This window comes from Nothoprocta perdicaria, unplaced genomic scaffold (genome assembly GCF_003342845.1).
Source record: "Nothoprocta perdicaria isolate Ctin4 unplaced genomic scaffold, notPer1 scaffold_118, whole genome shotgun sequence".
In the NCBI taxonomy this organism is placed as follows: domain Eukaryota; kingdom Metazoa; phylum Chordata; class Aves; order Tinamiformes; family Tinamidae; genus Nothoprocta; species Nothoprocta perdicaria.
The window spans coordinates 578803-601732 of NW_020454294.1; the positions used below are offsets into that span (position 1 = coordinate 578803).

Below are 22930 nucleotides of genomic sequence, written 5' to 3' on the forward strand. Positions count from 1 at the left end.
GGGCCAGATGGACTCACAGACCTATTCAGTGTCACACATTCTTCAAAGAGAAGCTGAAAGAAATAGCTATTGTCTATTGTCTTCTATTGCAGAAGTACCAAGAGCTCTAGCTATCAAGAAGCAGTGTATCTCCAGCTCGTAAATCAGTCCAATAGGAGGACTTCTATTGGCCCAGTTCACTTCTGTCTTTGAGACTGTCCCACTGACAAGTTGGTATCTAGTCTRTAGCTTGCAGCTTTATCAACAGTGTGATCTATTAGGTTGGGGCAGGCTGTGGATGAGTTGGGTGTATATTCCTAGTAAGGAATTCTGAGCCCCGATGTCGGTATTGTCAGGGGCTTCTTGCAGCAGGGTGGCAGGGTGTTGGAGTGTGGGTCCATCCATTGTCCTCCAAGGGAGCAGGGCAGCCTGGGAAGCACCAGCCATGGACACTGAGCACCTCTGCAGAGATATGGATGGGCCCAGGCTGGGCTGGGCAGTCACCAATGGGTCAGGGTCCAGATCAGGCCTATGGCCAAGCAGAGGCAGGATCTTGTTGGGCCCACAAGGAGCCACAAGCCCACATGGCAGCCTAACACAACTGTCCTTATCTTCATGACACTTACATTCTGTGGGGCTGGAGACCATCATTGTTACAGYATTATGGGGCAGGAACTGGTGGCTGAAAAGGGGGCCCAGTCATGGAGGGGATCAGAGGAGGCCCCAGGGAGGCGGGCAGGGACAGTAAGTATCAGATTGCTGGTAAACTGTGACTAATCAAGGAGGCAGCATGTCTGGTAATACAGTTAATTAATACCTTTGGTTCCAAAGCCAGGACGGATCAGTGACGCAGTTATGGGGTCAGGGAAAAAGAAGCAACGCACACTTGTAGTACTTGCAGTATTTATCCAGCTCATTGCAGGGAAACCCACGTAGGGAGATCCGGTGGGAATGGAGGGCAGAGTGCATTTCCTCTCTGTGGCACCACGCACTGGGACAGCACTCTTACTCTGCAAGTCCCACTCCTGTTTCTTCTGCCTTCCACCATACTGACCAACCTTCCTTTTTCTATGTCTAGAGCTAGTTATCTTGCTACATCATTATGTCCTTAGGCTAATTATAGCCTGAAATTAACTTCGTGTTAATGGAAAATGCTATCAGTTGCTATGGAGGTTCCTTGCCATGCGATTGTGGTCGTACTTCCTGTTCTGCTTAGGATTAAAACTATTTAATAAGCTCCATTTCTACACCTTCGTATAACAATTCTCCTACAAATATATCTGTTACTCATAGCTGTGGTCAGAACATTCAGTCTTCAAACACGGGTCATTTTGTTTTTACACTGTGACTTTATACCCAGGTATTATACAATTACACTAAAGTTTTCTTCAGCAGTGATCTTTTTCATTCCGGTTTCTTGAAAAGGATAAAGGGGAGAAAAATGAAAGAATCCTGTGGCAGCTGAGCCATCTGCTGCATCAGCTGATACTTACACTGCTGCATCCGCTGCTGCATGGCCAGACCTCTCTGGTCACTGCTCATAATGCATATRCACTGCAAAACTTCAACCACATGAGCAACATCCTCCAGACACCCTAGATATCACTTCCATGTCTTTGGAAGAGGCTGAGTGGGCTGGGAAAGGCCGGGGCTGGGGAATCCTCTCATTGCCTAAGAAGTGATGAAGCTGTGGAGGCCCCTGCTACATCACATGGGGGGCTGTGGTCACCCACAACAAGGGCACAGGGATCAGACTATGGGGATGGGGCGGGTTACAATTAGGTAGCAAGAGGATAAATAAACCTAAGAAGCTGTGGTGYGGTCTCTCCTCTATTGCAGCTAATAAACCTTTTTAGTTTGAAAAATATTCAGTGTCTAATTAGGAAGATAAGGGTAGACCTAGGGTTGGGCAAAACAGTTTAAGATGGCAACTGTGGTATTCTTAGGATAACAGCTAGCAGTTTTGTAATTTCTGCAACAGCCTAAACTGGCAACTGCCTAATTGCTATGCTAAAGTGGGGCAATTATGTAATTCCTTCAACAGAGCAACTTATGAAGGTGGTCGCTTCCCTGGAAGGCAGGGGAGGCAGCTTTGGCAGATGGGGAACAACTGATTGCATTTGTAGGGGAGGGGTTTCTGCAGTGGGAAGGTCCATCTGCAGCCACTAAACCCTGAGGTGGGAGGTGCAGAGGGATGAGAGTCTCCAGTTGAATGTACTCTTGAAGACCCATCAGCTGGGAGGCATTGCAGTGTCTTTACCCATTCCACCTATTCTGTAATTCCACCTCTTTCCAGATGTGAGTCTTTGGGACAGGCCCCAACTCAGGGCAGCCACAGCTGCCTCCTCTGCGTCATGCCGACTGCCCCAGGCCATGCCACTGGTGTAATGGTCCTAACAGTTGACTAGAAGTCGTGTCCCTAAGGTCTCAGCAGGACAGAGGCCCTAGTGGAAAAGACCTTTAAGATCTTCAAGTCCAACTGTAAACCTGTCACCACCATGCCTACTAAACCATGTCTTGTGAGTCTGTCCCAACACTGGAGGGCTGTATTTCTGCTGGTGTCCCACCTGCAATGCAGATGTGGGTGCTTGGAGCGCAGGAYGCCTGCAACGCTTTGCTCCTGCTGGCCGTGCTGGCGCTGGCTGGGGCGCTCGAGTTCTGCCTGTGGAGCACGGGAAGCAGCGCATCTGCTGCACCTTGGGAAGGTCACTGTGCAGCACATTTGCTGCTGCTGCAAACTCAGTGTCTGGAATTRGAGAAAATGGGACAGGCCAATGTGCACAAATATTTGTGCTATGAGTTATCACCTCACCAACTTGAGGAAATCTTGTGGACAGGTATACCTGAGGTGCGGTGGAGCTTCATTCCCTGATGCTCACGGACACACTGCTCATGAAAAGAGTTTAAAAAGAGTTTAAAAAAGTAGTTTATTGGGTTTAGAGCCTCGGATAATGCTCCCATGGGGAATGGTATCTCTCAGGAAGGTTCAGTGGTTGCTGTCCAGGTAATGACAAGGGCCTCTGATGCCTGCCTCCTTGCAAGGGCCCTTGCAGTGGGATGCAGTGAGACTGCCCAGACTGTGCTGATGGTGAATTCCCAGACCTCTCTTCCAGCCATTTAAAACAGTCTCCTGATGCGATCCTGCAGCTCCCCGAACTCTTGCAGTGCCTGAGCATAGGCCTCCGGCTCCTGCTGCAGGTGCTGGAAGAGATTGAGAGGGTTGGCCGTTCGGAAGTCCAGTGGCAGCAGGACCTCCCTGGGCACCCTCTCATTGCCTAGCAAGAAGTGGTGCAGCTGTTTCTCCTCCAGGCAATGCTGCAGGTACTGCAGGAATTCCTCCATGCGCTCCAGGAGATCCGCTCTGTGCCAKCCTGACGGAGGTGTGACTGTGAGGAGGTGCATCAGTATTGTTTTCAAGCAGTCTGAGGAAAAGCCAGTGCCCTCCAGGAGATGCGCAAAGATCTTCAGACAAGTCAGGTGGCAGCTGTCCCGAGGAGTCTGCTTGGCCATGAGCCTGAAGAACAGCACCTCGGCCACCGCACAGCTCTCCTGCCACGTTGTGCTGCTGGACATGCCGGCCTCTGCCTCCTTGCTGGTCAGGAAAACTCCAGAGTCACCTTGCTGCACCCCAAACAAGATCTCAATGGACAAGGTCTTCCTGGAGACGTTCTCCAGGCAGAGCTTGCAGGAGCGCAAGGAGGGCAGCACGGTCAGGTGGCAGCGGTGTGATGCGGGCAAGAGCAGCCAGGCGTTCGTGACTATTAGCTGGAGCCAGCGGGCTGTTTTCTCTACGTCCAGGTAGGAGTGGCTGCACAGGTACTGCAGGAGGTAGGGGCCCTGGTCCCTGCCCTGCTCATCCTCAGCATGGTGCAGGAAGCACTGGACGTCRCCCAGCAGCCGCTGCCTCGAGCACATGCACTCCAGCTCCACACGAACGTGGCCACGTCTCGCTGGCAGCTCCCCGGCAGCGCCCAGCTCCGTGTGGAAGCAGTGCCCAGTGGGTGGCTTCAGGGGCACGAGCAAACTGTACACGGGGTCCCCATGAGGGCTCCAGCCTTCAAAGGYGCTGCCCACCCCAATACATGGTTCCAGATGGAGCAGAGCAGTCCCCAAGGTGATTACATGGCAGGCATGGAGCAAGTTTTCCACCAGTGTCTCCACCACTTTGCATGTACTGGCCAGGTGCGCCACTGGTAACTGCATTTGCTGCACGAGAAACCTTCCGAGATCCCATTCATTGAGGGGGCCTTCCTCTTCTTCCTCACTGCTGGAGGAGCTGCTGTCAGTGCTGTTCTCTGCCTCGTCAGAGTCAAGGTTCTCTTGGGTGATCATCCATAAGAATCCAAAGAGCAACACAAAACTCGCAGCCAAGGCCCCAAAAAGCCACACCTTCCACATGATGGGGAACAGGTCTTTCAGGAAAAGTCTGCTCTGTGGCTCCGGAGGGATCTTCTCTAACTCCTGCTGCAGCCAAGTCATCTCCTGACCCAGCTGCTCTTCACGCTGCCGCATCCGCTGGTGAGTGGCCAGATCGATCTGGTCACCGACCATCAGAGGCTGCAGGATGATGCCCAGCACAGCCAAGAGGAAGAGCGTAACCCCAGCCATGGCCTAGAGGAGGTGGGAGAGCAGCAGGTGAGCTAGGCTGCGTGGGAGAGTTTATGGAACGGAGGCAGGAGCTGCAGGCACACAGGGATAGGATGGCAGAGGAGCGACAGAGCTCATGAGCAGTGAGGATGGTGTTCATGAGCACTGCCTGCTCAGCTGTGTGTGCCTGCCACGTCCCCAACGCATCTCTGGGTACCTTGGGTCACTCAGAACCCCTCTCACTCTGTCCCCAGCCCCCAAGGGGCCATGTCCCTCACACAGTGTGCTCCTATCCCTGGCTCAGGCCTTCCTGCATCACTAGAAAGCCRTGGGAGGGAGTCAGCATTTGTGCCCCAGCCCTCATGCCCTCCAGCCTTGCCCCCGTGTCACACTCACCCTGCTGAGGCTGTAGCAGCCTGGGCTGGCCCAGGCTGTAGTGCTGGTGGCCCAGCAGTGCTGCAGGGCCAACACCTGCGGGTGCCTCTGTGATGTGCCCTCCCTTTGTGACCAGCGCCTACAAGCCCATGCAGCAGCAGCACCATAGCATGTCCATGGGCTCCCCTCAGCAAGTGGGTAAAAGCACCACAAAATCCCTTAGCCCTTCTAAGAAAGAAGAAGAGGGACTGTGGAAGGAGGTCCTCAGCTTTCAAAGGGAGGTGCAATATTTTCTGAGGCAGGTGGACATACATGAGCAGGCTGTATATGGTGTCCCCATGAGGGAAGAACTTCTTTACTGTGAGGGTGCCCRAGCCCTGGCACAGGCTGCCCAGGGAGGCTGTGGAGTCTCCTTCTCTGGAGGTCTTCAAAACCCGCTTGGATGCCGCCTTGTGCCCTGTGCTCTGGGTGTCCCTGCTGGAGCCAGGGGGATTGGACTAGGTGATCTCTAGAGGTCCCTTCCAACCTCAGCCATCCTGTGATTCTGTGGCTCCCGCCTTCAAAGTTGCTTCCCACCTCAGTGCATGGTTCTAGCTGTAGCAGAGYAGTCCTCAAGGTGACATGACAGGTACAGAGCAGGTGACCCACTAGCACCTCTACCACCTTGCACATATTGGCCAGATGCAGCATTGGCAATTGCATTTGCTGCATGACAAACCTTCCCAAATCCCATTCATGTTGGCCGTGTCCTGCACTGGCCCCTAGAGGTGCCTCTCCTTGGAGGAGAAACAGCTGCACCACTTCTTGCTAGGCAATGAGAGGGTGCCCAGGGAGGYCCTGCTGCCACTGGGCTTCCCAACAGCCAACCCTCTCAGTCTCTTCCAGCACCTGCAGCAGGAGCCRGAGATCTATGCTCAGGCACAGTGAGAGTTCGGGGAGCTGCAAGATCATGTCAGGAGACTGTTTTAAATGGCTGGAAGAGWGGTCTGGGAGTTCACCATTAGCACAGTCTGGGCAATCTCACCGCATCCCAATGAAGATACCCTTGTAAGGATGCGTGTGGCAGAGCCCCCATGACCACCTTTTCAAAGAACCCCATTCCCCATGGGAGTATTACCTTATGCACTGATCCCAATAAACTACTTCTTTCAACTCTTTTAATGAGCTCCCTGCCTCTGAGTATGGGGGAATGGGGCCTTACTCAATGGATACCCGTCCACAAGATTTCCTCAGGTTGGTGAGGTGATAGGAACTCGCAGAGCACAAGCACAAGCACACACAGTGGCAAGGGGCAGACAAGCTCAAGTTTGTAGTTATTTCTGATGTCTCGATGCTCAGGGATCTCCCTGCAGGATGCTGGAGCACAGAGGATGGAAAGCGCAAGAAAGTCCCCTTTGCTTGAGGACACCTTCTCTGGAGGTGKTAAAAACCCGCCAGGACGCCACCCTGCTCTTTACCACATGCTCTAGGTGTCCCTGCTTGRGCAGGAAGGTTGGACTAGATGATCCCTAGAGATCTCTTCCAACCTTGAACATTCTGTGACACCTCCCCTGGCTCCTCTCCCTCTCAGGGCCAGTATCCAGGCCAGCCACACACTAGGACTCATTGGTGACTTCCCTCTCACATGCTGTGTTAGTGCCTCACAGGCCTTTGTAGGCCTCTCTGGTCAAAAACACCTGCAGCCACTTTGCAACGACCTCACACCTCTCTGAGGGGAAACGAGGACAAGACTACATCCCCCGGGTGAAGTGGGGCGTGTGAATGTGAGTCATGGCCCCAGACTCTGCCATAGAAAAAAACAAATGCAATCTGCATTCTGGCCTGAGCAGCAGCAGTTTGTTGCTRTGAGGAGAACCCAGAGTGAGAGTAACAAGTCTCTGCTGAGATGACTGCAGCCCTTTGCCCACCTCCTGAAGAGATTTTCCACCTCCCACTTGGAAGCAGTACTGATTCTCCTCACAGTCAATGTCTCTGTCAGGATGGCACAGAAAGGATCTCCTGGAGAACATGTATGAATTCCTGCAGTACCTGTAGTGCTGCCTGGAGGTCCCCAGAGAGGTCCGCTGGCCTTCCAAACAGCCAGGCTACTCAACATCTTCCATAGCCTTAGAAACCATAGCCAAGGTTCAGAGCAATGTTCTGTGTATAGCTGAAGCTTCACAGTGCAGGCATAATTTGAGCAGTGGCGACAGTGATCAGCAGCAGAYGCAGCAGCRTGAGGAGCAGCTGGAGCAGGAGACAACGCGGCTGCAGCAGTCAGAGCCTCCTCACAGAGCTTTGCACTGCTGCGGGTGCCTGCCTGCAGCCACAGGCAGGTGCGGCAAAGAGACCCTTCCCTCATCTGGGAATGGGGACTTTACCCATGAAGTGACCTCAGGGTATCCTTCTCACGGTGCTGTGCATCCTTTTCAGGAGATCTGGTTGTCCAAGGAAACATTATCACACATAAAGGTTCCAGTAAATTTGTTTTCCTTCCCTCCTTCCCTCCTTCCCTCCTTCCCTCCTTTTTCTAAGAAATGATGTGCCTGTGCATGTCTGCACAACATTATAAGTGTAATGCAGACAAAAGATGCTACCTGGCAGAGCAGAAAAATCAGATATTTTGCAGAATATCTTATTTATTGTACTCCATTTTCTTTGATTTCTTTTAACCAGAATTCCTGCACCTGWTCCTGTTTTTCTGTTAGATGGGAAAAACTGCCGACAGCCTGGGACTGCAGAGATTCAGATCTTTCCAGCACAGGATTTGTACCGGGAGACAACATTAAATAGCGTTAGAGCCTCTGGAGACCTGGCCTTGAGCCTGGGCAGCCAAAATAAATACAGTTCTCTGCTTGTGTCAGCTGCAGTGGCTTTGCAGGTGGGAAGCCGTGTGGGAAGAGCCGGTGCTGGCACGTCCCGGGAGATGGCAGTGCTACTCCATGCGGCCGTGCGCCCTGCACAAAGGCAAGGAAAAGCAAAGGAAAGGGAGGGCGAAGCTTCCTCTTCCAGTGCTGCATGGTCCCACTGCCCTAGTGAACCGTTTTCGAGCAGATTTTGCTTGTGATGGCTGCAGATGGAGAAAAAAAATCTATTTTCATGCCCTTAATTCTCGCACAATGTGTGCAGGTAGTTCAAAGCCTGTGCGTATCTGTCAGAGCTCATTTTCCACCTTCTCTCTGATGTCTCGGTGTATAATTTTCATCCTTCACACTTCCTTTTAGGATCTTAATTTGTATCTTTATTTGGGGTTGCCTTTAGAAGCAATCGTAGCACAGAGTGAGCATGTGGGAGCAGTCTGTCTATCTCTATCTAGATATTTATCACACATCCAGAGTGGCTATATTTAGAAGCATTGTATTTATATGGTGTTTCATTTCCCCTCTCTTTATGGCAGAGGCCCCTAAATATCACAGCCTGGGACTTCCCTCCTGCCCAAGGCATGTGCCAGGACACCTTTGATACTCCCTCTATTTTAACTCACTCTGTAATTACCTTCTGACCCTGAAAAGGAAAATTGCACCATTAATTACTCCAGGTAGGAGAATTTGTTTTAACACTGATGCTTTCAAGGTACGGGCCAGATGTGTTCACATGTGGAAGAAAGGAACCACTCTGCTGTGAAGTGTTTGTGTGGTAGATAGAGGGTGTCTTAGGAAAGCCCAAACACTCGCAGAGCGTGTTCTCAGAAACTGCTGCAAACTCCACAGGTTCTGCTGATGATCCTGCCTAAGAAGGGACAATCCCAGTTAATCAGCAGATCTCATACTAATTTTCTTGTTTCATTGGCCACAAAGCTTAGATTTTTCCCCGGCATTTGGATTTAAAAAGAACTGCCCTGCTTACAGAGAGGAATATTTTTGGACATAAAGGAAAACTGTTGTTTCCAGTGACAATGTTACTCTTGCTGTGATTAAGGTTCCAGAAGATGGGATCCTCAAGCTCAGATCTCTCTGGCTATGCTCCTCTTTGAGTGGTGTTTCCTCATCCCCTCTGGCCTCCAGAAATTACCCGAACTGCAAGTGCAGAGGAGATGTCTCCAGTGAGATGGTTTGGTTTAGTTGTTCCTACTCTGTGCTTCTGTCTGTTATGCCTCACATGGGCTTCTTGCCACATCTTCAGAACTTCACAATCCTTCCTCTCTTGGTACTTTCTCACATAACCTGCCCACACTGCCAGCCTTGGCCACCCGTACCTGTCCCCAGGTGATTGCGTCATGCTGTCTGGGACACTTCCCTGAGGTCCCAGACCTCCAAATATGTTGAAACGCCTCCCTCATGCTCAAGGAGTTGACTCAGCTGTCAGCACTAACACGAACAACTTGTTCTCTGTGTCTGCTGCCCGGGTCTCTCCGGTTCTCTCCCTTTGAGCTCCTGGGAGAAAGCGACCTCCCTCTTTTTTATCTGAGCCTTCTCTGCATGTCCCAGGACAGACTGGCTTTTATCAACGATAAGACCCTACCCAATGAAGTCTCTACTGAACTGGCTCTCTTCCAGCTGGCAAGTCCCCTTGCGTTGCCAGTGTTCCCCACAGTGTGACCTTGTTGTGAACCAGAATCCCTCAGCATGTCCTCTAGCCTGGGCACTGCTTCATACACCAGAGAGGAGAGAAACTGGAGTGATCTTGCTGGCCATCAACCCTCCGTAGTGATTCTGCTCTCCACTGGGGTGGCCCATTTGCCCCATGCAGCAAGGATCTTTGAGCAATAGCAGAAGTCCTGCCAGGAATCAGGTCATACTTGTTCCCTTTCCTCCCAGCTGGGCAAGACAAGCCCTGCGCTTGCAGGGCCTTTAACCGAGCAGTCAGATCCTGCTCTTAACCACTGGGGCAATAGATCAGTCAAACAGAGGTCTTGTTTCACAACGTCAAGTAGGGTTAATGCATTACAAGGCTCATTGACTTGATAACGTAGATGGAGGAAGGGAACAACATCCCGTCTCACTGCTCAGTAAGCAAGGAGGCAAATCCTGCTGTCTGGCATAGACAGTGCATAAAAGTCTCCCGGGACTCTGCTATTCTCATTCTACTGTCTTTCCTGTGTGTATTACCATGCACCTTAATATTTTTTTAATGATACTTTATAATGAGAACTGCTTTCAGGTTAGAAATCTAGCCATAAACTAGTCTGTAGCTGGAAGCAGATTTATGTATTCCACTGTGGGTCCTGAAGCGTGCTAATGAATGGCTAAAGATACTTCTGCTCTCCCCAAAACATCTTTGCCTATACCAGGTCCCCAGCCATATTTAAGCAGCATGAGTAATGAGGCAGGAGAGACAGTTCTTTCCAAATGCTTGGCTACCCCAAATCAAACCTACTGTGGAACAAAGAATAGGAAATGACAATAAACAACTGACCAGTTTTTTTTCCTCCTCCCTGTCAGCTGTTTCTTCTGTGTCCTGATCTCTTTTCTTCTATTACTCATGCAGATGCAAGCAAACAAGTAGAGCCGTCAATCAGACTACAAGCTAGGTCACTGCAAAGAGCAAGGGTTAATCCATTATTATATTGCAAAGGACAGGGCTCAGCGAAACGTGCCAGTGTTGAACATAGAGCTTTGTAACAGGCCACGGCAGCAATGGCATAAAAGGCTTGAGGTCTGCAGCACAAAGCAGSAGTAAAGCGTACAAACATGGGATACTAGGGCCTTTGGTCACTGGTGAGCCAGTCTCGCTGGAGACATGAACGGCAACTCTCAAGAATGCACTTGGACCATACGCAGATCTCCAAATGCTGTGGAGTTGGAAACATAACCTGGCCTGGGTGCAGCCACCATGGCTTGAAGATCTAGCGGTGCAAGCAAGGTGTGGAAGCACAGGTACCTCATGGTGATAGAGCGAGTTGTCCACACACTGCTGCCTGAGGGCATTGGTGTCTCCTCAGGASTAATTTTGAACCAAAGTATCGCTCCAAATGAGAATGTGTGCTGGTGTCTCTTGAGCTGTTCCTCGGGAGACTTTTGAAACCAATGGTCTGATGATTCTTGGCTGAAGCCTTCACAACAAGTTTGACAAGCTGTGGTAGGGGCAAAGGACAGATCAAGAGCAGTTTTTCACCCAAACTGTATTTTGTAGAGTCACTTGTACTTTGCAACTTCATACACCTTGATGTTAGAGCCTATGCAACTCCTTTATCCATGACCTTTTTTTTCCATTTGATTTCTACCCTCACCCTGGAGTCAGAAGAGGCTTTGGTGGGGTCATAGATGGTGGGGAAGTCTCACGCTAGGGGAAAGTGGCTTGGTTTCTTTCTGCCAGGGTTTGAATTTCCTCCAGAAAAGGCTGTGATCCTGGGAGTCCCTGTTCACATGCTTCGCCTGCTCTGAGTTAAGAGTTACAAACTGCAAGAGACATTTGGCAAGCTGAAGGCAGATCACAAAAAGCGTAGATCTAAAAATAGGGCGAGCGATTGAATGGATAAAGTCACACGCAGCTCTCCTAGCCACATCAATCGCACACTCTGTGTTTGCCAAGCAGATTAAAACGACATGTATACAAAACACGGGTAAGGAAAAATGGAAAATTTGCTATTTCAAAACAACATGCTTCCTGGAATCATGCATGTTTCATGTAACAATTAATGGAAACTGCTGTGCAAGTGTTACGACCCTGTATTGTTCCATTTCTTTTTACTTAGGGAGTCTGGATACTTAAGCCAGAGTGGGAAAGCCAAGGAACAGGATATCCTAAGGAGAAAGGAATCCTGCTCAGGTGAAATGGTGCAGCAGGGAACAGTGCTACGCCAGTGTGTTCTCAGGAATACACAGGTGAGGCTCSAGCAAGCTGGATATGGAGCAAGTCAGGACATCACCCAGCAGAAGGGAAAGAGTTGACCGTGGGAGCAGAGGTGACAAAGACAGYTCAGGTGTAAAGGGGATGTGAATCGCCAAATTTCCTTTTAATTTCCACCCTGCCATCCCACTGCAGACCCCTGAAATGTTGGCGGGATGAATCTGGGGCAGGATATAGCCCRGTGCTGACAGCTGGGAGCTGGCTGCAGTTATGCAGATAAGCCTCTCAGATAGGCTGGGCCGTGGCCTTGGGTCAGTGCTAGCAGCTAACCCGCAGGGAATGCRCTTCAGAGCAGCTGTACCTGCATCCAGGTTAAAGAGAAACAGATGAGCTGCTCTCCTAGCCCTGGGCACAGGCCTGTGGCTGTGGAGAGGAAATGGGGGTACCCAGTAAAATCCCTTAAAAACTGCACACTGGACCAGAGGAAAGAGAGGGGCTGAGACAGTTTTGTGAGATTGGTCTGGGCAGAACTGAGAGAGGAAAAGTCAAATGTAGGTCTGCAAGAGGGCAAATGCTGCAGGTCCCGTTGTCAAAACCCCTAAGCAATAAATGTKTGCAATTAGTAAGATTCTGATCACCTCTTCCCTTTGCATTCTCCTTCCTCGCTGTGCTTGGGGGTCTGCAAAGGCAGGGAGGGTTTAGCTCATGTTCTACCAGCCAGAGAGGCAGGAGGCTGAGGCAGTCCTGGAGACCRCATGGGAGAAGGACACTGGCCCAATACAGCCCAGGTAGCCCTCAGTCAGMCCCTATTCTGCAACAGCAGAATCAGGTTTCATTGTAATGAAGACCTTTTGCTCCATAGTATATATTTTGTAGAGTTATTCATCCTGTCATTAGTGGCAGCTTCTCCTCAGCGGTGCAGCAAATGAAACACTCGGGCCTGGAGGATGTTTTCATTGGCTTGGTCCCTAATAAATAACATCCCTATCACTTCTTCTGCTTCCTCAGCAACAGGTCTGAGCTGGCCTTGCAGCCCAGGATGCACATTGCTGTTGCTCTGATGTGTGTAAATAATCCCGGTTGCTGGTTTGGAGGGTTTATCACTGCTGAGTGATCTCACCTGAGTGTAGGATCTGGGTGAGGCTCTTGGGTTAGTTCAGCTGTGGGGTTTCCAGGGTCAYTCAGGTTTGAATCCAGCCCTCTGGAGACTCTCAGCTGAGATAGAGGGCAAGAGTGGACCTGCTTCTAGAGGGCCGGTCTGTAGGGTGATGTGGTGGTGAAGATCTTGCAGAGTCACCCCTCACAGGTACTCAGGTTAATTTTGGCATGAGGGTTCAGTAATTACTGTTGTTCATGGCTGCTCCCGCTGCCACAAATGGGAAAACTCCCATCCATTCTGGGACCAGGGCAGTTAGYACCCAGTGCTGTTAGCAGGAGACCTGGTGAAAATCAGTCTACCCTGTGCATGAGCCAACCTGCCCTTATAAGGCTCTGGAGATATAAAGGCAGAAAATTATTGCATTAGCAATAGCGAAGTCTGGCCTTGCGGATTAGTAAAATTCATAGTGATACTATGGATATTCAAGCAGTTATTTTTACCTCAAACCCTAAAATCTTACACAAAGAAAATTCAGATTTTCTTTCTACTTTCMTGGTGATAGACTTTCTTATTGTGTGTTTCTAGCAGAAATTGTCTTTTGGCATTGAAATACTTTGATTTGTCAGCCTGAATTTCTTTTTTCCTCGCCATTTTGCTTTGGCTCCTRGGAAGTGTAGACCAATTGTCTTTCCCTTCTCTGTGATGAGGGCTTTCTAGGTGAAACCTCCTTTCCCACCTTGCTCTGAAAGTCAAGTAATTCCCATAGTGAAAAATTTATAGGACATGTAGCCTTGCGGAAGAGTCCTATCTTCAGAGAGGACTTGAGCCCTGGAAGACAGTCCTTGTGCATCAGATGCATCAAGGGGAAATACTGTCAGATGATCTTAAGCTCATTTAATACCAAAACACGTCACGTTCAATGGCACATTCTTGATTAGATCAGAGTGACTGAAATGGAATAGTTCACGTGTATTTCCCTCATGTTAACTGGAAATATTTTATCAAAAGGAAAACTGGGGATTTTTTTGGAGAGAGACGTTTTTCCACAGAAAACCMTTTTGATGAGATACCCCTGACCTATTCTTATTTCTCTTATTTCCCTCCTCCACTTCTCCCTCCACCTCTATCCTCCCTGCTGGGCCGGCAGTGCGGCCGCAGACATGCGACAGAAGTGGCTCTAAACATCCATTTTCCTGCCCAAAGCACCAGCACTTCCCCTCAGCTTTTATTTCTCACTCTGCCCTTTAGAAAATGGCTAATCCCAAGTGTCTGGAGCTAACTCTCTGCTGTCATTAGCAGGTCCATGTCCACCAGTTGTGGAGGAGGCCACCAAGCTCGGAATTGCTCCTCCGCTTGCTGCGTGGTTGTCCATGTGCTCAGACACACGAGCTTTTCTAGACACATCATTTATTCTGCTGCGGGTCGGACACTGAACGTCCAGTATGTTCCACTGAACTCAAAGCGCGGAGTTGCAAGGTATTTAACTTTCCATCAGACATAAATTAAGTTTATTAAATCTAGGCTGTAAAAACACCAGTGGTTTTTCTAACAAAACGCAACGTTCATTCCCCAGACTCCACCCTCTAAATCAGGAGCTCCGGAGACCCAGTCCCGAGTTTCTCGTGGCCTCTGTGCACGGCGGTTTTGGCTGAACAAACATATCATTCTTCCCCAGGGCGGTGAGGTAAGAGCCCACCTCCTTCTTCCAGCTAAATTCCCACTGACAGGCAGACTTTCGGCTGCCTCCTTCAGCCCAAAGCACGCACGTGTGTTTGTGTTTTGCCACTTTGAAGAGAACATAACAGGGCTTATTTTATTAACAGCCAGTAGACTCTTCAAAGCAAAAATGTGCTGGAGAAATTAATCATTCTGCACCTCCAAAGTGAAATTTATGGTGGCTCCGAAACTGTGAGAAATGAACTGAAGGCTAAATGTTTGAATCAAAAATAAAACCGGGACTTCAATGACTTTATCATCACAGTATCTGTGACGGTAAAAATAAATGGCAGAGCTGTCTAATTTTCTTCATTTAAAGTTAAAATAATATGTTTATCTTAAGCGTCTCAATGGCCTGGGGAAAGTACTTCCCTTCAGCAGAAAAGATTTTGTCTGATAATACTTTCCCAGATCATTGAAAAGTTTTTTTCTTTCCCATTCTCCCTATTCTTTTTTTTTTTTTTTTTTTTTTTNTTTTTTTTTTTTTTTTTTTTTGTCTGAAAATCTAAATGAATTTCCTCCAAGGAAATGCCTACTTTTGTGCCTAACAGGGCAAAGAAGGCCATTGTCCAGGGAAAATGGCTCCAGTGGGAATGTGAGCGCAGGGACAGGGCATTAGCATTTGCTGAGTTGGGTTACAACTGGGATGGAGTTTCACCTAAGGGATTACATTTATAGACTTTCAGTGGAAATTTTTCCACAGTTCCTCCTAGCGAGCAATTCGCAGGCAGTAAAATGTGGCCRACTCGAGATGCAGATGGAAGACTGAACAGTTAAATAACTGTAGCTGCTCTGACCAGTGATTTTGGGAAGAGCACAAAACGCTCCACAGCTTCTTGCCCGCCTGACCGCTCAGACATGGAGCAGTTTGCATCTCCTTGCAGAGGGCAGGATCTTGCACCATCCCCATCCTGGCTGCACAAGTGTGCGTGAGCATTGGCCTCTCCAAGCCCTCATCTGCTCTAGTCTTTCAGGACTCATGCAGGTTCATCTCTGAGCGGATGCTGCAAGAAGCCACAGTGCTGTTCCCGGGGGCACAGGAACCCCAGAGTGTCAGTCCCACCAGTTCTGCCAGAGCTGCTTGTGATGGGGAATGAACCTGTGCTGAAAATGCTTGTGTGCTTTTCCAGACAGTTTGGGTGATAGCAGTGTGGTGGATCAGGTGCAGCATTTTCTCCTCCTCATTCACGACTAAAGCAGAGTGTTTTCCTCTATGGTGACATGAGAAGAGTTTGGTCCATCTGGGGCATGTGAGCAACAACTCCGTCTGCCCTGCTCCACGCCAGACTCCAAACTCCACAATTGCCGAGGACCATGGCCCAAGCTGGGGTCCTGCAGAATGCAAGATGCCCCCTGCTCTGTGCTCCAAGGATACCATTATCAGGAGATGGGACACCATGTGCAGGAGATAGGACCTCTGAAGAATAGTCCATCAAGGAGACAAGTCCAAGTCCAGGCAGGCATCAGTGGCTTTGCTATCACTAGCCAAGCACAAGGCATGTTGGTGAGTGAATCACTGGTGTTTAACATTTCTCTGTGATCACACACAGYCTGCATTTCATGGAGCAGGTGCTGGAGAAGCTCCTGCACCATCCTGCCACATCCGTGCTGCCAGCTCCTGCCCCGGCTGCAGCTCCCTGGGTCTGGGACAGCGGTTTCCCAGAYGTGCGACCACACAGTCTGCACCACCCTCGGCTTGTGGGGGCTCCCTACATCAGTCACAGAGAACAAAAACTGTCAGGGCACATGGAAAACAGGCCCTTAAGACTCTTATCAGACCCAGAGCAGTCTGGGAGCAGATGGTGATAGAAAAATAATATTTAACTTTCAAAACTCATAATAGATGCAGAAAGTTGGAACTAGTCCCTCCAGTTCTTTCTAGGTTCATAACTCTATTTCTGCTGATGAATACATCATATTTTTCTCAGTCTGTACAGCACCAAGATTCATACCAGGCAAAACAGCTTTGTCTTTCTGCTAAATCATTTGTGCACAAGATAGGCCCTTCTCCAAGGGTTGAGAAGACTCAGCTTCCCATAACACTTGTCTAATGTACTAATGTGTCTTGGAACACTTCTATTTTCTGTCCTCTCCTTGGCTTTATTTTCAAAAGCACAAAATCTTTGACTAGGAATAAATGACAGCTTTGCAGTGCTGGGATAAAGTGCCTGGGCAAAAACGTTACCGTGATCTGAAAGGGAAATTCAAACGTCAACATCAAATCCTTAGACACCTTTCAAAGAGTTTCCTGTTTTTCCAGTCCTTTAGGGCCCAGCAGCGAGTTCACGCAGAGATTGCTTGGCGCTTGCTCACCCGAGCAGGGCAGCTCGCCACGGGGACGCCGTGTTTGTGGGCAGCTCATCGGTGCTGCAAGCAGCAGGATTAGTAACGGGAAGGGAGCCGTGAGCCAGCCTCGTGCCTCCAGTCATGTCATTAAACAAAAGGGAACAGGGTCTTCAAATAAGGTGGGTGCTGATGGGTTCACGCTTCCTCCCAGCATCGCCCTGGCTGTTTTGGGGGACACTTGCAGCATCCAGGACTGCTCGTTGTCCCCGCTCAGCAAAAGCCTCCGCTGCAGCCCTTGCTCTCAGGGCTGTTCCCTTCTCTTCATGTGCTGTGGATGCACTCACTGCTGCTCAGGGGCCGTGGTCCTGTCAGCCCAAAGGGAGATTAAGTGATTGCTCAGGAATGTCTTTATCGCCATTCTGGGTAAATACAGATTAGAGAGAAAATGTTTTGCACGCAGCTGGGAGCTGCTGCTGCAAACACGAGGGAATAGGGCKCTGGGCAGGATCACACCAGTCGACTTCGAGAGGGCTGCTGCGAAATGGGAGGACGTGGGCTCATGGTGCCACCCRGGCACAGCGAGTCCAGCTGACAAAGTGACAAATTCATTGTGCCATCCCGTGGCAGCATCCCGTGGACCAGCAAGGCACAGYGCCAGTGCAGCCACGAGCAGGGGTGTCCCAGCTGGAGCTCACCCCGGTAGGGATGTGCTCCTTGCAGGACAGCGTTTGCCTTGCAGGTGAGCATCTCCACTCAAGCTGTGCTGCAAGTGTGGTGTATCCAAGTGCAATGTATCTGAAGTGCTGGCTATGATTGCTTTTTTGTTGTTGGGGTCTTTTTTGTTGTTTGTTTTTGGGTTTGGTTTTTTTTTTTTGGTAAATTCTTTTATTTCAAGAGATGGTTAATTCTAAGCATTGGGCCTTGAACCGTGATAGGGAAAAGCAAATCTGTGCACGTTACATTCTTGTAATCTTCAGGCATCTCTAACATATGACAGAAAGATGACAGAAACCTGAGTAGCCCCACAGAAACTTGAATATACCGTGGGAGCCCTCCTTGCCTCACCCTGACCAAAGGAAAGCAAYGTCATGGTCTCTTCCTTCAGTGCCCTGGTTGCAACAAGAGGTTGGGCCAACCTGAGTTTCATATCAAGCCTCTGTTGATTCCCCCTGCACTTTTGAGTGCAACTTTCTATATATTTCAGTGGCTGCCTTYTGCCTTGCTAGCAGGCCTTCAGAAACGTACAAATCAGAGTAAAATAAGGTCGTATTCATCACTGGTTATGAAAAATTACTCCATTCCCCCGAGAGAGAAGACTAAAATTTTCCGTCATTTGAGGTGTGGGCATTCCACAGAGCAGGTCTTGTTACCTGCTTGGATGGCGACCAGCTGATGTCTCATCACTGTTTACTCTATAAATATTGATTTCCCAACGGGAACAACTGATGTGCAGTACAGTCGAAGTTAAAGCAATGCTCAGGGGAAAGAAAAAAAAAATAGGAACACACACAGTGCTCACTTCTGCAGCATTCCCGAGACAAGGCTATATTTTTACCATCTGCAAACCCAGCTATATCTGCTGTGCTGAGCTATAACTGGAATCCTGACTCCCTCATTATGACCTCCCTTAGATAAACGAGCCAGCTTYTCTGGAGTATAATTTAAATTCTACCCAGTTCCATGGCTTTCCCAAGGAAGAAGATAACACCACAGTGCGTGACMCTGGATGAAAGTCTAACCCAGTTCTGCGTGAAGCTGCTGCGAGAGGTGGAACCTGCTATGCACGTGACAGTYTTTCCTAAAAGAGGGACCCCTGGGCAACCCCTTATAAACCTCCTCCATGATTTTAGCCTCCTCCTTCCTGCACACCAGTTTTCACTGGGAGCACTGAGCTTTCTCCCACATCTTCCTCCACTGGGTTCTGGTTTGATGCTCCCTTGGGTGCAGAACTTGGCTGCTCCAGCAGCACGGGATCTCCTCACCCAACGGTGTGCCCAGCTGCTCCTTCTCTGTCTGCTACCTCCAGCATTGCCAAGATGCCCCCAAAGTGTATGGCCATCCGTGACTGGACTCTGAATTTGTCATAGTTTTGTGCTTACCGGGTGGCAAGAGCTTCAGTGCCTCCAGGGGAGGGCCAGGAGGGCTTGACTATGACTCTTCCAATGAAACATGGAAGAGTCATAGTCAAGGCCCAGCCCTCTGCGTGCTGAATGAGAGTTGCATCAATCTGCAACAGAAACTCAGTGTAGGTGTAAATCCACATTGTGTTCATGTTATTTCCTGAGCTGAAAGGTGTCACAAAGGCTCTCCAAGCTGCCCAGGGGATCCCACTGGACTCAGGGCCACATTGTCCCCCAGGCAACACGTCCACCCCACCGGAAGAGTTACCAGCCTTGGTCTCACCACCCTGGTGAGCACAACACGCACTGCCTCCCTTATCACTCTTCAGGGGAGGTTTCTCTCCTGCCAGGATGTCCTAATGCTGCATAAATGAATAATATGCTCCTTTTGTAGTGTATTTAACAATATCATTTCCACACCCTCCGTCTTCAACGGGAGATACCTGAAAGCAGGAAAACGCCAGGCTTTGCTATTCCGCCGAGGACTGTTAACAACAGAAACGTTTATCTGTTCCGCGGTATCTGTTAACGGGATTCAATTAGGCTGCCAGAAATGATAAGCATTTAGAGGGACATCAGCCATCACTGCTCGCCACCAAACAAAATCATTGTCAGCTCGGGCGGCCGTAAATCACAGTGATTGTATTTGCGGAGCGCTCCGCGCTGTAACTCACTGCCGGGATTAAGTCAACTTCCCTCTGGGCCCTGTTGTACCTGCTAGGCCAAAGTAGCTGTCTTACGCTGCTGGGACGCAAGAAAGGAGCGTTTTGGCATTCACAGGAAGGCCTGTTTTCCCCACAAACACCATGCAAAAAGAAAGCTTGATCTGACAGATCAAGATTGCAAGCAGGAGGTGGGTAGCAAATTGGGTTTTCTATTTCTAGGGAGATTAAAAAAAACACAAAAAAAAACCCACAAAAAACCTACACATACTTGTTTTCAAATCAAATTAGAGAAAAACAAAACATATCTGCATTTTCCCACCAAACAGTATTTGTTGCAATCTGGGCACATCCAGGCTGCCTGTCCCTGTGTCCCTGCTCAGTTTGGCATTTTACACTCTGCCACTTCCCTGCTCTTCCCAGGGGCTTTTTGCACCTCTTTTTCCACCCAGCCTTCGGCAGCATTTCCCACAGGGCACCCAAATAACCAGCAGCTCAGAAGGACACAGAGTCAGATCGGGCTCACACGAACTAAATGCGATTGGTCAAACTGGAGTGCTGAAACCTGGAATGACCCAACAAGGGATTTTTTTTTTCCTTTTCCTGCATGTTCATGATAGGAAAAGGGGGAAGGTCAGCAAAACTGTCACCTTCCATCAGATACATCCATCCTGCAGTAACAACCATTTCCTTCATAACTGCCTGCCAGCAGGAAGCTTTTACCCAGCTGTAGAATAAAACAAGATGCTAATGCCAATATGCAACCCCGATTCTCCAACATTTAATATTATTATTGTTGTCTGCATCATCAGAGTCCCACGAGCTCCACCACAAGCCAGGATGGCACAGCAGGAGATGTTGGATATGCATGGAGCAAAGGAAACCGAGCCAGCTGCACTGACAGGAAGGACAAGGTAGGGAATAACTTCTCCCTGCATGGACAGGAGCCTAGGGGAAGGATGTAAGGAGCATCATATCTCCTCCCTGTCTTCCCAGGGAGGGTCATACACCACCCCTTGTATAGGACAAATTGTCCAATGCTTTTCAAACCAAGGCTGGAGGTAGCTGGGGGACAGCTCACCTGGGCTGAAGAGCCAAATTCAAAGGGTTTTGCTGCTTTCTGTGTGGCAGGGCTTTGCCTCCATGAAGAGGGTCCTCAGCATCTCCACGACGCCCTTGCCCAGGGTGTCCATGTCCCCACATGCCTCAAGCCCTGTCCCCTCTGCCTCCCAAAACCAGTACATCCACCCATCTTCCTGCTCACACCAGCCTTTCCTAAGGGACAAGCCCAGCTCAGAGCTTAGAAGAGCTGGTTGCTAATACAGGATTAACTTCCTCACCTCTACACACTGATAAGGGTCAAGGCACCTTCCCACGAGCCATTGAGGAGTCACTGCAGACAGGCACATTACAAAGACCACGTTTATCAACTGCTATYGCTTCTTTTCTCATTTTCACCCATCTGTGGATAAAAATCATTGCTCAACRATAATAACAGCCTTGGAAAGACCTCTGCTTAAGAGCAATGTGATCAGGTCAGAAACAGTTTAGTTCCTGGGCACCAAAATGATGCTCCTGCTTATACTGCCCATTTCAAAGGGTTTTGTCCCAGTCTTCCTTTGGGAAGTTGGGTGTTTCCCCAGGTGCTCCTGGGGACACATTGCTTATGGAACTAGGTGCCCACATTACACCTGCTTGCTTTTGCAGAAAGAATTGGTTCTGGTGTCACATCTGCAGGGAAAAACAGGCAAACATAAAGCCCCAATGCAGTAAGCCAGAGACAGACCGCCCATTTTATTTATTTATTTTAATCATGATTTGGACAAGTTTAGTTTGTAATTTGGGAAGATTGAGATCAACAACATATCTTCATGGGGTCTCTTAAAAGCAGTAAGTGATTTCCTTCCTCACACACACTTCATTCAACGCAAAAAAAAAAAAAGTAACATAACACAGGAGGAAAGCAAAGAAAAAGAAAAGAGAAACCTGCCTCCAGTCCACACAAGTTCCAGTCAAAGAGCCCATCCAACAAGACTCAAGAAGCCAAAGGACACACGCAGCCCCTGAGCCAGCAATTTCCAACCTGTCTCCCCAGGTCCCTGTCATCCTGCAGGATGGAGCCTCCGAGCAGACCCAGGAAGCTGCCAGCAGCCCCACAGCAGCTTTCACACATACACAACCTTTCTGGGTCATCTTTCAATCCTGCTTATAATAAGCTGATGAGTCAGGCTTAATTAAGGAGTACACCTTAATCTGTGTGCAAGTGAGCTCTGTGTCATCTTTGCCTTGCCACCGCCCGTGGTGCACCGTGCCTCCAGGCCTCACCAATCATGTTGTTCTCTTATTTGGTAAACAGAAATAAAAACAATTTGCTTGGACGTAGCCAGCAGATTAACAACCTCCAGCTGTAACTTTGATGACTAATTTCAGCCTACCCTAACCCAGTTGTGCCAAATTTGGATAATTTTACATCTTCCTACAGGTTCTTGGTGAGGAGGATTAAGAGAAGATTGTTTTTCAGAGGGAGCTGTGGTTTTGTCTGGGGTTTATTTTAAAACTGCTCAGACAACACACTATAAAGGTTGCGCAGATCATGTTAGGATGAACTGTTGCACTGCAAAGAGACGAGGAAAGGAGCCAATCTAAAAGTTTGCTCAGCTGGCACCAAGAGACTTCTCTGCAAAGTTGAAGGCCCAGTTCAGAAAAGCACCACATTCACTTCCATGCTCACAAAAATACACCTCTAAATGAAATATTTTAATAATCAAGGATGAGACTCCAGCCTGTTTTCAGCATGAAGTCATGAAAAAGCTTTTGTATTAGAAGAAGCAAAAAAAAAAAAAAAAAAAATTGAAATGCTGAACTCTATTTCACACGTCTTCCAGATTCTTTGTTTCTCTTCCAAGCTGATTTACTACGTTACGGTGGATTTACTGGAACAAACGAGGACGGCTCTTTGGGTGGAACAGATCTATCAGCCCAAAGGCCCAGTGTGGTGCTGGGTATTTTCAGCATTAGTTTGGAGCAACTTGCCATGGGCAAGCGTGAGTAGATCCTGGTTGAAGTTAAATGCAGCTAATCCACAGCCTGGCATCAGGGAACTCTTCACCACGCTCTGCTCTGGATCAGAGAAAGAGTTTCTAAAGTGTTCAGGAAAAGAGACTCTTCTGCCTTTTCCATAGCCGAGCTCATATTGAGATGTGGCTGTAAAGATACTTTTTTTTACGTGCAGAGTTTGTTATAACAAAAGGGAGAGGAGACTGGGGGAAGAGCTGGAGGCGTGAACAAAGGGAACAAAAGCAGCCATTCTGCCCGCAGTGAATGCTATGTTCTTGGACACATTCGCTTGGATAAAGGAGATCAAATAGGAGCCTCCAAAGCTGCGCGATGATAAGAGA

General features: G+C 49.0%; 1 protein-coding gene and 1 long non-coding RNA gene across 2 annotated transcripts; one reads left to right on the forward strand and one right to left on the reverse strand.

The window, feature by feature from the left end:
• Positions 1–3096: 3096 nt before the first annotated feature.
• LOC112959678 (inositol 1,4,5-trisphosphate receptor-interacting protein-like 1) lies at positions 3097–4587 on the reverse strand. Its single transcript, XM_026053741.1, has one exon. It carries the CDS (start codon positions 4585–4587, stop codon positions 3097–3099), a length of 1491 nt encoding a protein of 496 aa, XP_025909526.1.
• Positions 4588–12874: 8287 nt separating this feature from the next.
• LOC112959712 lies at positions 12875–14821 on the forward strand. Its single transcript, XR_003251656.1, has 4 exons — positions 12875–12955; positions 14045–14224; positions 14322–14432; positions 14572–14821. It is a non-coding gene; the product is annotated as an uncharacterized LOC112959712 (long non-coding RNA).
• The last annotated feature ends 8109 nt before the right edge of the window (positions 14822–22930 follow it).